General features: G+C 42.1%; 1 protein-coding gene across 6 annotated transcripts in view; it reads right to left on the reverse strand.

Moving 5' to 3' along the window:
* The window catches only part of DMD (dystrophin), a 978,378-nt gene that overhangs the window by 62,389 nt on the left and 900,908 nt on the right, over positions 1–15,081 (reverse strand). For all 6 annotated transcript variants that reach the window (XM_063392999.1, XM_063392994.1, XM_063392995.1 and 3 more), the window contains one exon: positions 5,785–5,859. In XM_063392999.1, coding sequence (XP_063249069.1) covers positions 5,785–5,859 — 75 coding nt within the window. The remainder of the gene's footprint in view (positions 1–5,784; positions 5,860–15,081) is intronic.

Below are 15,081 nucleotides of genomic sequence, written 5' to 3' on the forward strand. Positions count from 1 at the left end.
AATTGAAAATAGAGCACAGCCCTCACAACACCTATAACTCGGAGCTTTAGGCTGAACTGTCAGTTCCTCTGAGACTATGAATCAATGGTAATTAAATGAACCCCTCAGGCATCGGAGTGGCAGCATAATTATATATGCAGCTACTGCTAAACATGGGTCATTCCACTTTGTGAAAGCTTTTCCTGTTAATAAGCAGCATATTCTGAAAAGCCTTTCAGCCCACTCTTCATCAACCTCCTGTCCTATCCCGAAGTCTGTAACACACAATCATCTCCTAACAAGCAAAGAGTGCTTGCCAACACGTTCTGCTCTAGGGAACCTCTTTCTGTGGGAAAAAGACAGGCTCTGGCCCTCATCACATTAAGATCCTCCTTCATCTTTCCCACCAAGACGTAAGAAATGTGTGTGGGGTCCTCTCCCAGAACATGGAACTGCATATTTCTTTCCTAAAAGCAGATGTGGAGGTCCTGTGAATGACCAACTAGCACAAGACAAGCTCCACAATCAGATATGTATTGAAGAGCTGAGTGTTTGGCACCATGCAGTGATTTGAAAAGCTTTACTTGAAATAAACCACCATTTTATCCTTTGCACCTCTTGTGGGTTCTCTGCCACTCTTTTATACTTTTTTATTTAAAATTCCAGAACTGACACCAAAATCTGTGTGAGCAGTGGCTTCTAGATTACTTTGAAGTCTAAGTCTCTTATATAAATATTTCTTTGGCCTCTAAGGCAATAGAGAAAAAGTTAGAATGTTTTTAACTAGATGCTGCCAGATTGCAGGAAAAGTATAAAAGACAACATGGAATAAGTAACCAGCTGAAGGACAGAAGTGACAATTAACAGGCAGGAGAAAGTACACTCTAGAGGTCACAAACTGAACTTAGGGAACACTCAACATATGGCTGGTAATAAAAAGTATAAATGGTCCTCCCAGAATGCAAGATCATCCCCTCTACAACCTGCTGCTGTTGGCTGACACATTAAAAAAATATATTTAATCTAGTCTGCATACAATTAAAGGAAAAATGACCCCTAGCAGGAAGTTCTTGAGTATTTTCTTTTGCTGTATTTCCAAGTAAAGTTAGTGAATATATCTCATTTTATTGATATCCTGATGTGGTTTCCACTTAAAGATCAGATCTGTAAAAAGTAGCAAAACAAGAAAGCCATCATGCTTTGATGTGATTATCAAAGGAATCCGTACATTTAAAAAAACCTGGTGCAACAGTTACACCTGGCATGCTCACAACAATTTTGAAGGCTGAAATGATAAAGCCACACACTAGATAACACATAAGCATTTATTTGTTAAGGACTGCTATTTTCCACATTCTTCTTTAGGCTTAATGTTCTAGTGTCTTAATGGTCATTGGGCTGATTTATGAACTGAAAGAACTAAAGTTTAAGTACAGCTCCCTTTATAAAGCATTTCTATTCTTGCCACTGAGAAGTAGGCTGTACCTTTACTTCTGCAGGCCTTCTATTAAACACACATTTTTAGAGTACTCCTCAGTAGACAGAATTGCTGTTATCTATGAAATTTGCAGAAAAGAAGATACAGATATATATAGGCGTATATATATATAAACTCCTGCAATTTTGAAACAGAAATGAAAAGAGCTGAAAGAAGCACCTACTGCAAGTGAGACTTTGGCTTTGCGTAGGAGCCCTGAAATCCAGCACTGTGCTCTAAATTCTACTACTGCCAAAATGCAGAAAAATAATTTTGTAATGAGTTGAGGTTCTTAAAAAAACCTAATTGAACTGAGTTCACAAGCGACACTGAAATGATAGAATACACAAATACAATGATGGTGTCTCCAGGCAAAAATATTTGTGAGAACAAAGCCTGCTAACCAAATTCCTTAAATACTTCTGCTTAGATACAAGTATGAAGAATGTGCTAGAGTAATCAGTGTAAGTGCCACTGCATGTCTCTGAGAGCATCAATTCTCTGAAAATTTACCTAAATGTAACCTTAAGAGATGAACTCACTTCAGCTTGCCCAGCTGGACAGGGGAGGGAAAAGACACCAAAAGGCTCACAGGTCAAAATTAGGGCAGAGAGAGATCACTCATGAGTTACTGTCACTGGCAAACAGACCCAACTTGGGATAATCAACTGAATTCATTACCAATCAAATCAGAGGAGGATAATGAGTAACAATTCTGAAATCTTAAAACACATCCCTCAACTCCTCCCTTCTTCCCAGGGTCAACTTCACTCCCAAATTCTCTACCTCCTCCCCTACAGCAGCAGCAGGGGAATGGGGGCTGCAGTCAATTCATCACATGTTGTTTCTGCTGCTGCTATCTCCTCAGTGGGAGGATTCCTCACACTCTTCCCTGCTCCGTGTGCAGTCTCCCACGGGAGACAGTCCTCTACACACCGCTCCAACGCACGTTCTTCCCACTGGCTGCAGTTCCTCACAAAGTGCTCCAGAGTGGATCCCTCCCACAGGATGCAGTCCTTTGGGAACAGACAGTGCTGCCAGCAAACCTGCTCCAGCGTGGGCTCCTCTCCAGGAGTTCACAATTCCTGCCATGAGCCTGCTCCAGCGTGTGTTTCACATGGGTCACAGCCTCCTTCAGGCACCCACCTGCTCTGGCATGGGGTGCTCCACAGGCTGCAGGTGGATTTGTGCTCCACTGTGGAGCTCTACGGGCAGCAGGGGCACAGCTGCCTCACCATGCTCTTCTCCATATGCTGCAGAGGAATCCCAGCTCTGGCGCCTGGAGCATCTCCTCCCCCTCCTTCTGCACTGACCTTGGTGTCTGCAGAGCTGTTTCTCTCACATTATTTCCCCTCCTGTTTCCCAGCTGCTGTTGTGCAACAGATTTTCTCCCACACCCTTCTCAACAACATTACCCACAGGCACTACCACTGCCACTGCTGGGCTTGGCCTTGGCCAGCAGCGGGTCTGTCTTGGAGCTGGCATTAGTTCTGTCAGACATGGGGTAAATTTCTAGCAGCTTCTTAGAGAAACCACCCCTGGAGACACCTGCAACCAAAGCCTGGCCACACAAACCCAACGCAAAGGTCCAGGATGAGTCCAGAATTATTTAACGGTATGAATCAGTTACTGAAAAACACCTGACGAGCAACAGCTAGCACAGATTTGTGAGGGGAAAGTCCTGCTCAACAAATTTTATTTCCCTTTCACAGAATCTCACAGAATCACTAGGTTGGAAGAGACCTTCAAGATCATGGAGTCCAAAGCATGCCCTAACACCTCAACTGAACCATGGCACCGAGTGCCACATCCAGTCTTTTTTTAAGCACATCCAGGGATGGTGACTCCAGCACTTCCCCAGGCACACCATTCCAGTACTTTATGACATGACACTTCATGACAACCCAGCTAGCTGACCAAAGGAAGCCAGCTCATGTAATCGTTTTGGATTTCAGTAAAACTTTCAATACTGTCTCTCATGGGATCTTTCTGGACAAAATGTCCAGCTCCCAGTTGCACAAACACACCATGTGATGGGCGAGCAGCTGACTCACAGATGGGGCACACAGGGTTACAGTGAACGGGTGACACCAGAGTGGAGAGCTGTCACTGGGGGGGCTCCACAGGGCTCCATCCTCGGCCCTGTGCTCTTCAACATCTTCATTGAGGTCTTGAACACAGGACTGGAAGGGACACTGAGCAAGTTTGCAGTGATACAAAACTGGGAGGAGCTGTTCACTCCTTGAAGGCAGGGAGGCCCTGCAGAGAGACCTTGACAAATGAGAGGCCAGGGCAGTCACCAACCCTTTGAAATTCAACAAGGGAAAGTGCTGGAATCTGCACCTGGGATGGGGCAACCCTGGCTGTACAGACAGACTGGGGAATGAGAGGCTGGAAAGCAGCGCCAGGGACAGGGACCTGGGGGTGCTGGTGGATGGAAAGTTGGATCTGAGCCAGCAGTGCCCTGGAGCCAGGAGGGCCAAGCGTGTCCTGGGGCACCAGGCCCAGCATGGCCAGCCGGGCAAGGGAGGGATTGTCCCCTCTGCTCTGGGCTGGGGCGGCCTCACCGCCAGGGCTGGGGCAGGTTTGGGTGCTACAGTACAAAAAAGACATTGAGCTGTTAAAGAACATCCAAAGGAGGCCATGAGGATGGTGATGGGTCTGCAGAGCAATGAGATGGTGAAGCCATGAGGGCCTGAGGGCACTGGGTTCCACCTGGAGGAGACTGAGGGGAGACCTCACTGCAGCTACAGCTTCCTCATCAGGGGAAGACAAAGGGCAGGCACTGATCTTTTCTCTCTGTGACCAGTGACAGGACCCAAGGGAATGGTCTGAAGTTGTGTCAGGGCAGGTTTAGTTTGGATATTGGAAAAAGGTTCTTCACCCAGAGGGTGGCTGGGCACTGGCACAGGATCTCCAGGGAAGTGGTCACAGCATCAGCCTGACAGAGCTCAAGTGTGTGGACAATGCTCTAAGGCACATGGTGTGACTCTTGGGATGTCCTGCCCAGGGCCAGGAGTTGGACTTGGATGATACCTGTGAATTCCTTCCAATACAGAATATTCTGTGATTATAATACAGATAAAATGGGATGCAAAGTTTTGCATTTTCAGTCATAGAAACCTATTACAAATTATACTTATGCAGTTCCAGCTAGTTAATTCCAAAAATTCTGCTTCCTTTAGTGCTGCACTGATTATGAATATTTTTCACTGCATATCACTCCAGTTTCTTTATACCACATTTCCACAGTGAGTGTGGCAGAAGTGCTGTACCATGGAAAGATGTTTATATTTCTAATCATCATAATTCCTTCTTTGTCACTGCATTCATGTTGGAATCTTTCATTATGTTACAAGACTTTTCACTTATTGTTTGTTTTTTCCTTTTTTTCCCTATTTTTAATACATTCAGAAATTAAGTCTGCTCACTTTAGCAGAATTCACCCATGCTTATAAGCCTAAAAGTAAACATGCTCAAAAATACCGAGGTTTGACACAGTTCCAGAAAGCATGTGAGCACAAATCCAACTTGAGATAAATCAACAGTTGAGACATTTGCAACTGTGTCAAAAATTTAACCCTGTAATTAAATGCCAAGTTGTGGATGTTAAAATATTTTAATAATCCTCCCAATAGCATTGCTTAATAAACTGCTTGCTTTGGCAACTGACAGGCTTATCAAGAAAAAGGTGAGCGAATTATTTAGCTATCAGGTTACAATAGGCTGAAAAGGAAATGTAATTCCAGAGAAAAGTAGAATAACATACAGCATTTGGGAGAATTAAAATGTTCGAACACGCAGATCAGTAATGTACAGCTGATGAGAGACTTCTCAACACACCCAAAAGCTCGAGAAAAAATGAAACTAAATGTTTATTGCAACAATCTCATTTAAAGGCAATAACCCCTCAGGGTTCAAGATTCAACCTAACAAACCATTAGCAACTCCAGCTCTGAAGCAATTATTTCCCCCAAGCTCTCACTGTTCCCAACACAGCACAACTGTGCTCCTTTGGGCTGTAAAGCTGTGTCTGACACAGGTCGTGGCACAGTGACATGGCACAGTGAAAATACCTGGCTAAAGAGTGTAAAGATGAGAAATATGCACAGTATTTACAAATATGTTCAGTTTTATCTCTGAACCGCTGCTCTGGTCTTACAGTGATCATGCAAACCGGTGGCAGCAGAAGGCCCATCAGGTGAGAGGTCTCCATGTACCAGGCAAGGATATGTGTTGGAGTGTTTTTCTGCTTCTGAGATCTGTGGATAAACCTGTGTTGGTCACTGAGCCCTCCTGGCAGCGGGTGGGGCACAGGCAGTACTTACGGCAGAGGGCTTTCTGCAGCCTGCGGAGTTTCATGGCAGTCCTGTACGCCGAGAACCTGACGTTGTTCAGGTCAGCTGTAGGGAGGCAATATTAGAACAAAAGATCAGCTTTACACACTAGAAACAACCAGACTCACAAAGACGGTGTTATGTTGAACTACAAGACTATACCTGTTGGTTAAAAGAGCAGAGGGGGGAAATAAATTTGTTAGAAAATTCATTGAGCTAATAAAGACCTCAAATCTCAACAATCAACCATCCCAAAAAACCTCAGTGAGTCCTAAAGTGTTACGTCCTTTTGTTCAAAGGCACTGAACTAAAGAGCACTTGAAAGAACAACATCAGTGACTGCAGCAGTGTTTCTGAAAATACTGCAGAGCTTTTCACACTGAAGGCACTGTGGGGGAGATAAGACCCTGAAACTCTTCCTTGCTCACCTTATGCACCAGCCAGACTGTGTGCAGGCAGCCCCAATGGAAAACCTCTGCCCAGGAAAAAACAGGTGACTCCCAGCTACTGCTAAAACAAAAAGCTTACTAAAAATATCCAATTAAACTTCTGTGCTTTCCATCCCAGCAGGCCCCAGCCATGCCCAGAGATGTAGAGCCTTTCTGGAGAGAAGCCAGCTCACCCAGCCAGGTGAGTTTCCAGGTCCCCACCTGCAAAATGGCAGGGAGCCAGTGGCTCTGGCAGTGTGACAGGCAATGGCACTCAGTTGGGAAGACACTGTCTGGCTCACCTTTTGCTAGAGCTGTCCTAATTCGTTTAACAAAATAAGGACATCAGCACAAGTCCCCACTGAATAGTTTAACCATGGCTTGCAAAACCTCCTGGACACCGTGGGGACAAAGAGCACTGAGGCTGGTTCCCAAGGGGCACTGCCAGCAGCTGCACTGGGAACTGAGGAGTGGCAGGGGACACATTTGTACGCTGCAGGGCAGCCACCCACCACGAAAAACCAGATGCATGCTCTTGGCCCTGCCACCCACCCAACTAATTCCTGGGCACAGACACTCCTGTGCAGCCTAAGGATCATTCACAAGAGATTGCTTGGCATATTGCAACTTAAAGGGTTTTCCAGAACAGAAATACACTGCTTGTGCCAGCCAGTTTCAGCACCTGACAACACCGTTGAACGCATTTAATTTACTCATGAAACCCGTGGAGCCTGAGGAATTACTGATGGGAAAGTGTTTAGAAAATGTAAGCTACAATGTAAATATGAAAAGAACATTAGGGGAAAAAATGTAATAGCTCAAAATAAAGGTCCCTTTAGGTCAATAGGCTTTCTCTAAGCCTGACAGAAGAGAAAGAATGTGATGAAAAACAGGGAAAGACAAAACATTTCCTGGCTGGCATACAAGCTAAGGTGCTGCAAAGCTGTTTGAAATGTGGTAGCTTGGGTATAACTATCCCAACATCATTTATAATGCTGTACAGGTATAGGTAGCAGAGGGAATATAGTCTCAATTACATTAATTTTAATTAAGCTGTTCTGAATGAATGAGGTATGATAATTCAGTAGTTTTGTATACCTTAATAAAAGCTGTGGAACATTTCTGAGACACGTCTTACAGCAGAAAAGGAAGTTTCAGCTTTGTATATAATTTCTTTTTCTATACAGAGTTGCATACACCTTTTTAATGGGCACTTCTGTGTATTGCTCCTGCCAGCTCTGTCCCTTACCGTCACCCTGACAGGTCCTTTATGTGGTGTAGAATACAGTGAGAAGTTTAAATAAAGTGACTTAATTTGTCTGAAATGGAAATTAATAAAGCAGTCTCTCACAAACACACTATGAATTCAATTGCACTTTACACCCTTGTTGCAAATCTGTATTTGTATTCTATAAAAGAGTATTATGGCTAGCATTTGACAAAATGAAGAAGCCTCTCTTAAATTCTCCCTGAATGTTCTGAAAAAAGCTTATCTATTTATTATTTACATTTTGAGAAATGTGAGTAAATATATATGCATATTTCAGGCCTTGATCAAGGCAGAAAGTACAATGCGTGAAGACATTTAATCCTGGAAGTGCTACAGTTTACATCTATTTTCCTGTATATGTAATACACACTGAATTTATCATCAACCTTAACGACACTGCTGCCAAGAAGCATCTGCTCTAAATGATGAAGCAGCAATGCCAGGTGCTCATTTTGGAGCCCTCATCTCAGGTTTTGGAAAAGCAGCAGCACTGCTCATCTGGCTCTGCAAGCCAAGGCTGAGCCGTCACACACCTCCACTGCCACCTCCGCTGCTGTCACCAGGATTAGCCTGCACCCAGTTACTGTCCCTGTGCCAGCTGCTCACCTCTGGTCTCCTTATGCCACCACCTCCATGCTCCTGATGGACAGCTGTCTTACCAGATGGTGACAGTCACTTAAGGTCACTGGATCTTAATGATTTTGCTTTTCCCCTCCCTATGCCTATGAAACTGTCAGTGGTGTCTTTCCTCCCCCAGGGCTACTGCTGGAACAAATGTGTTGCTCAGCAGAAGGAGCCCAGGCCCCTCCTAACTGTGTCCAAAACATTTTGCTTGCTGGATGAGACCCTCTTTAAATGAACCACAGAAGCCAAGACTGCCAGGGAATGAGTCTTGGCCCTGGGCTGGGGAGCACTGGACATAAAGCCACCAGCGAGGGGGGACCTCGAGTGAGGAGCACAGACACACTGCCGGGTCACACCCCAGCTGCTCCTGCTGGGAAGAGGCAGAGGAGGAGGAGGAAGGGGCCTCAAGCAGCAGCAACCTTCCAAAAGCCTTTGGAAACACCAGTAGTTCCTGCCTCTATGTGTGGTGAAATTGTTTTTGCCTTTTTTGTTCCTGGATCCTAATGGAAAAAAAAAAGTTGCATTCTCCACCCCTACACAGCCCACTGAGTTAGGACCCAATTAAGCCCTGTTTCCAAAGCTTTTATCATTTTGGAGCAGGTTGAGGAGCTCAATGCACCCCACAAGTTTTCCTCCAGCCCTTTCCTCACACTCCTGGTAAGTATGTATCACCTCACCCTCCGAGCCTGTGGTCAGAGGGCTGAAAAATCCTTGGTGTATTGTGAAACTTTTGCAAGTTTTTCACAATACTCCCCCTTCTTGCTCAGAAGGCAACTTTGAAGCTCTAAACAAAAAAATGTAAATGCCCAAGAGCATAATCTGTTTATGGTCTGAAACAACGATGCAGTGGAAGAGGTCACCTGGCCCCTGGAAAGGAAAGACAGAAGAAAGGATCACGAGGGAGTATTTGGTGACATATTTACATTCCAGAGCAAAGAGAAATCATGACTTTCCCACCACTCAGCCATGAATGACCTCTCTGTTCAAGTGAATATCTATCATTCTCTATCTAATAACATGATAACAGTGAACAAGAGCTAGTGCTTTTATTACAAATGCAGCTTTAATGAAGGGTACTTCAGTTCAGACTGCTGATAGGAATAACTCAAATCAGAAATACTGTGGAGAGATGATAATTAAATTTTAACATTTTCTGCATAATTCTGCATGTTGAGAGAAATTTCAAAACATAAGGGCTATGTTCCATTTCTAAAGTATTCTAGAAACACCTGCCATTACACGCAGTAGATCTTTTTGCTAATGGATAATCAAGCAAAAACCCCACTCATTTGAAAAGTGGTCAGTGATTCAAACCACCTGCTGGAATGTCTCACTGACTATGGACACAGAATCAAATAAATATTTGTAGTTTGAGTTTTGGGTTTTTTTTAATCCTCCCTTGCTAAATTCTGGATTTTTCATTGGGATATGAGCAATAAATTAAGAGGAAAAACACATTCCCATACTCTTGATCTTTTACTGCATTAAATGGCTTATAAAATAACTAAAAGCAATAAAAAAATTAAAATCAGTAAGCTTTCTAAAATAACCAATTTAAGAAGAGGTTTAGCATCTAGCATGAGGGGGTATTTGTTTTTATTCTTAAGGAGTCAAATCTATAACCCAGACAACAGGTTTTAAATAAGGTGTTAAAACTAAACTGCTTTTCACAGTGGTTCTTAAACAGTCTGACCCCCTTACAGCTGCTGCATCTGCTGAGAGTGCTGAGTGGCTGGGAGGTTCCATTTGATATCATCCCATCCTGTATGACAGACTCATCTCACTGTGTTTAAAAGCAATGAAAAGAAAAAGCCAGGCGACCTCCCACCAAAGGTTCTTCATACCATTTATCTCTCTCCCAATGTAGTCTGAAGGCATCTTATAAAGACCCTTCTACCTGGAAACTACCTTTCCTTCTTCTTTAAAAAGGGGTTTCTTGTTTATATGATTGTGACTATTATTATAATTGCTTCTTTAGTTAATGAGGGCAAAACACACACCCTTCACTTGGTCCTGCAGTCAGCAATTATCTCACTGTCTGGACATCATCTAACTGAAATGAGCAGCTTACATGCTTCAGCTGGTATAAGTAAAATTTAGCACATTAACAACTTCATTTTTTAAAGAAAATAGATGTCATCAAGTTAAATCCTCATCTTCATTTGATAAGATTTACAGTGTTCTGAGGGTTTTTTTTTTACTCTCAGGTGCAAGGACAGAAAATGTGAACCTACAGTGATATACCTGGAACCCTGAAAGCCTTACTCAGCCACAGCTTGTGACACAAGCTTATAGACTGTTCATAAATACACTGCCTGGGGATAACCTGTTTTGGGAATTACATTGCCTTCCTAACAGATCTTAACACCTCTTTACTGGACAGTCCTGAATAGACAGTAATTCCTCTACAGCCACTAAACTTTCCATGTTTCTTCAGACATTAGCAGCACTTTTCCCTTTTCAAAAAGCTTCAGCTCACATTGTTTCAATACAGCTGAGATTCCCTGCCCAGCTGGTAAGAATTCTGGGTTTCCTCCTGCTGCCCCAAACCTGTAAATAATTCTTTTAACGGTGCCCTACAGTGACATATATTGCCTCTTCTGGAATTGTAATTTTAAAATGCAAATGACACAAATGCACAAAGGAAAGAAATTAATCAAGTAACACTGCTTAATATCAGCTGAGTCTCAGCCATTGACTTTTATTATTACAATAATTAATGCTATCATCTACATTGCTTTGGTAATAAATAACAGTAAACTGTTATTCTATGTACAGCTTAACCATTCTCCATGAAATGACCCAGCACATTGTACTAGGCCTGTCCAACTGAGTGAAAAAGCCAACAGTGCCTCTGCAAATTAACAAGTGGGAGGTACCAAGGGCACCACAGTACTACTGACTGCATCTAGATCCCGTGGCTGAACACCACAGTATGTGCCAGCATCCCTGTAATCAGACCAACTGACGTGATCTTTGGGAGTTTTAGAATGGAGTGTCTTTTCTTCAGCCTGCAAATACAAAAATGTAAGAAAGGATTTGATGTACACCTGGTACATCCCATTGTGAGACTGGGATATGAGTGGAGTTTGCAGTCAGAAAGTTCAGAAACCTTTTTTGTACTCTGGTGAGAAGCAGTCATACTGGAAAATCCTAAAATAAATAAATTACAAACAACTTCAGGAAATAATAATAAAATAATAATGAAAGGTGTCCATTTGTCCACTGCTCTTGGGACAGCAGTTCCACCTCTCTGCCACAATTACGTCTACTGTCTGTTAGGTGTGTGCTGCACAGGACTCAATCACACGGAAACACGACCTCCTCTAGACCAACGATGGCCAAGGCTGACTGAACACAAGCAATCCTATTTTCTGAAAAGGGCTGGAAAAGGACTTGAGTGAATAAGCAACCTTTAAAGAGAGGCTACATGGATAACCTCACTGGATTGCAATAGACATCAAACAACTGATGTGTGCACTAGGCATGGGTCTTACTGGTGCAAACAGGGAAAACATGAATATGAACAAAACCTCATGTCTTTAGTAGTAGGTTTACTGGTTGCTAATAGAAACTGTAATGGCAGCCAGGGGCAGTTCAGCCTCTCCAGGCAGCTCTTCAGAAGAACATATCAAAACACACAAACCAAAGAGGATGAAGCTGGCCAGCCTTGGTCACTGGGAGTTAGAAGCTCACATTGCTGCACAAGAGAAGCCAGCCACAAAACCAGCACAGCAGCTGCTGCTGAGAGCCCAGAGGTGCCTTCCAGCATTCTCCCACCTTGTGTTAAGCAGGTCTGACATTTCTTTCATGTAATCCATAGAGAACTGCCCCCCATCCTCTAAGTTAAATGGAGAGCTGTCACCAGTGCACTGCAGCCTGCAAGGATGAGGGTGGTTTTCCCCCTCTTGTCTTGCCTTGGTGAATTAGGATTGATAAACATTTCTGAATGCATCCTGCTACTGCAATTACTGTTCGTGGTGACACTAATGCACCTTGAGGACACTTGTACTGACGTGACATGACACAGGAAGGCTGGAGGAGGGGGACACTAAGAGTATGGCACGACAAGCCAAGTCCTCCTGGGCCACCATAGCAAAGGCTGCTGTCATTCTCAGTTTAAAGGCAAAATACTGCTATTCAGAGCTAAGCTGTCTGACATTAAATGTTCACTCTCAGAAGATAATCTGAAAAAATTGAGCAAACTCAGACCACTTTATGATTCTTGTTCCTTCTGTCTCTCCCCTCATGCAAAGGTCCTTGGTCTCCAAGACAGTGAAACAACCGAAATTCCCTTTTCAATGACACCCTGGAGTCATCATAAAGGATGAAAAAATTTGTAAGGGGGATGTAAAACAGCAAATATGCTGCAGAGGAACTAATTTTGGAAAGAAAAGCACCTGGAGCAGTTCTTGATTCTTTGAAGGCTTTTCAGAAGGAAGTTAGAAGAAAATAGGAGTGGTTCATAATGGTGTAAATACAAACCAGGGGATGTCTGTCAGCTTCTGATCCTTTGAAGCTCATGTATCGTGATTTTTACTACCTTTTCTATTTCAGCTTTCATTTCTTCTCTATCTTCTTAACTTATATGATTCTTTTTCAGTTTAATCTACACCAACATTTACTTCCTGCTGCCACTTCAACTAAACATTAAACAATTAAGTCACTCAATATAGACAGCTTGTTATAGAACTTCAAGTAGCCATAACTTAAAGAAGGGTAAAAATTGCTCAACTTGAGTAAATATTTCATTAACACTGATAAAATGCTACATTGTTTAAATAATAAAAGCAGTCAGGAACAAGCATCTTAGTGTCTTAAAAGGAAAATCTCTGTTAGAAAGAACCACCAGTTGGAATTTTTTTTATACACATATATAATTTCAATCAAGTATTTAACATGTGTCTTTATTACCAGCTGTTTTAGCAAATGAGCTCCAAGAGAATTTGAGAACACATCCTTCAAAGGAAGATTTTTGTATAATTTCTTCCTGTAGATTCCTCCTGCTGTCTCTGATGCAGTCCCAGTTGAACAATATGCACAGCATATTGCTACCTTCTTTTATCAGTACCAAATAATGCTCCCAAGTAATTTAGCTTAATTTTTATTAATACCCAGACTCTAAAGATAGAAAAATGAATCGGTAAATCTCACTTGAAGTTCACCTATTTTAGCAAAATGTAATGCAACAATTTGTAGGTATGTGAATTGGATATTAGGTTAATATTACTCTTCTGTCTTGGATAGGTGTCTCTTGCATCTCAGAGGCAGGTAAGAAATGTTACCTCATAGCAGGATGCACCTCCTCATTCACTTAAAAAAATTAGGTCCTCAGTAATTTGTAAAAATTTAAATTAGAGATAAGCATCCTGTAGCAAATTATGATATACTGGCATGTATAGAGAGTTACATCACATAGAATTATTCTATACTGGGTAAGTGTAGGAGTTGGAAAATGGAAATGAAAACTCTTGACAGCATTGATGTACTTGGTCTCACGTTTTTACATTTACCCACTTGCCAAATCCATGCTTTCTACCAGATTTTTAAAAAGGCATACATAGTAAGCTCTTTACTAACTTCTTTATATGAATTAGAAACAAAATTTGGATCCTAATGGGGGGTAGAATAATAGGATCTAATGAGTATGCAATACAAAATCGACTTTAATAACATCTTCTCAGATAATATATTACTGAACAGTCTGAAAAGACTTCAAACATCCCATTATTACCATTTTGACCTGAGGCAAAGCAAAGCACTGAAAATACATCAAGGGTTCTGTTCAAGACTAAACGGGTTATACTTGTATTATGCAGTTTGTGTGAGAGTTAGGCAATGGTGATTACACCCAGTTCAAAAATAAAATAAATCGGTAGGCTATTCAGTCGCACATCCATCAAAGCTTCACCCATGTGGCAGTACACAAAGAGTCACATTGTCTAGTCTCTTTTGTACACATATATGAACACCTCAGTTTACCCATAAAAATACATATTATGCATATTTTGCTAAAATCAGTGTCGCTTTCACATTAATGACTTTTTGGTCTCAAGTCTAAAAGAAACAGAACCATCCAGATAGAGGACTGCTTTTTTGGACATTTAATGCTCCTGAAAAGGAAAATAGCAGGGGAAAAAGAAAGTTCACAGGTAAGTAAGAAACAAAATCTGCCTGAACATGTTCCTTCTTTATGCAGTAAAAAATAAGACTATCTTAAACTCCTGACATTTGGGTGATACTCACAGTGATAAAACTCAGTTAAACTAAATGCAAACTGACTTCAGCAGTCACACATCTTCTGAACTGCTGACCTGAATCTATCAAGACACTTTTCTCCCTTGTTACCTTTTCACTTCTTGGTATTTAAGAGTACTCTGGCTGAAACAGGGCACTAGCAGAAGAAAAGCAGTTGCAACAGGACTTTAAGTCTGATCAACAACAGGATCAGCAACACCAGGCAATCTGTGGATCAAAGGCGGCTGCGGAGTCAGAGTGCAGTTCAATTAACAGGTCTTGTTTGAAGACCTACCTGTACCAAAGGGACGTCTACATGTGCAATTACCATTTGTCCTGAAACTTCTAAACCTCTCACTTTAGGAGCAGAAATATGAAGGAGACAGGGCAATACGTTATAATTAAATGTCAAGTCACTACTTGTCTGCTTTTGCATTTGTTTAGCCTGAACTTATACATTTTATATCCTTTTTTGGCCTACAAAGCAACATTCTGGTTAATTTTTAAACCAACTGCTGCCACACTGCTAATACTATAAGGAAAAAATCTTCACACTGTATTGTTTCATTTTCCATCACTTTTCTAAAATATTTTTAGCATGCCTTGAACTGCAGAGCACCATAGAGATACCTGCATTTGCTTGAAATAGGTTACACTGGCATAATTAGACTGTTTTCAGCAGCTAAACTAGAGTTTAGCAGGTGATAATTTAAGCTATTTTTCACCATG

The sequence above is a fragment of the Prinia subflava genome, chromosome 3, assembly GCF_021018805.1.
Source record: "Prinia subflava isolate CZ2003 ecotype Zambia chromosome 3, Cam_Psub_1.2, whole genome shotgun sequence".
Taxonomy (NCBI): Eukaryota; Metazoa; Chordata; class Aves; order Passeriformes; family Cisticolidae; genus Prinia; species Prinia subflava.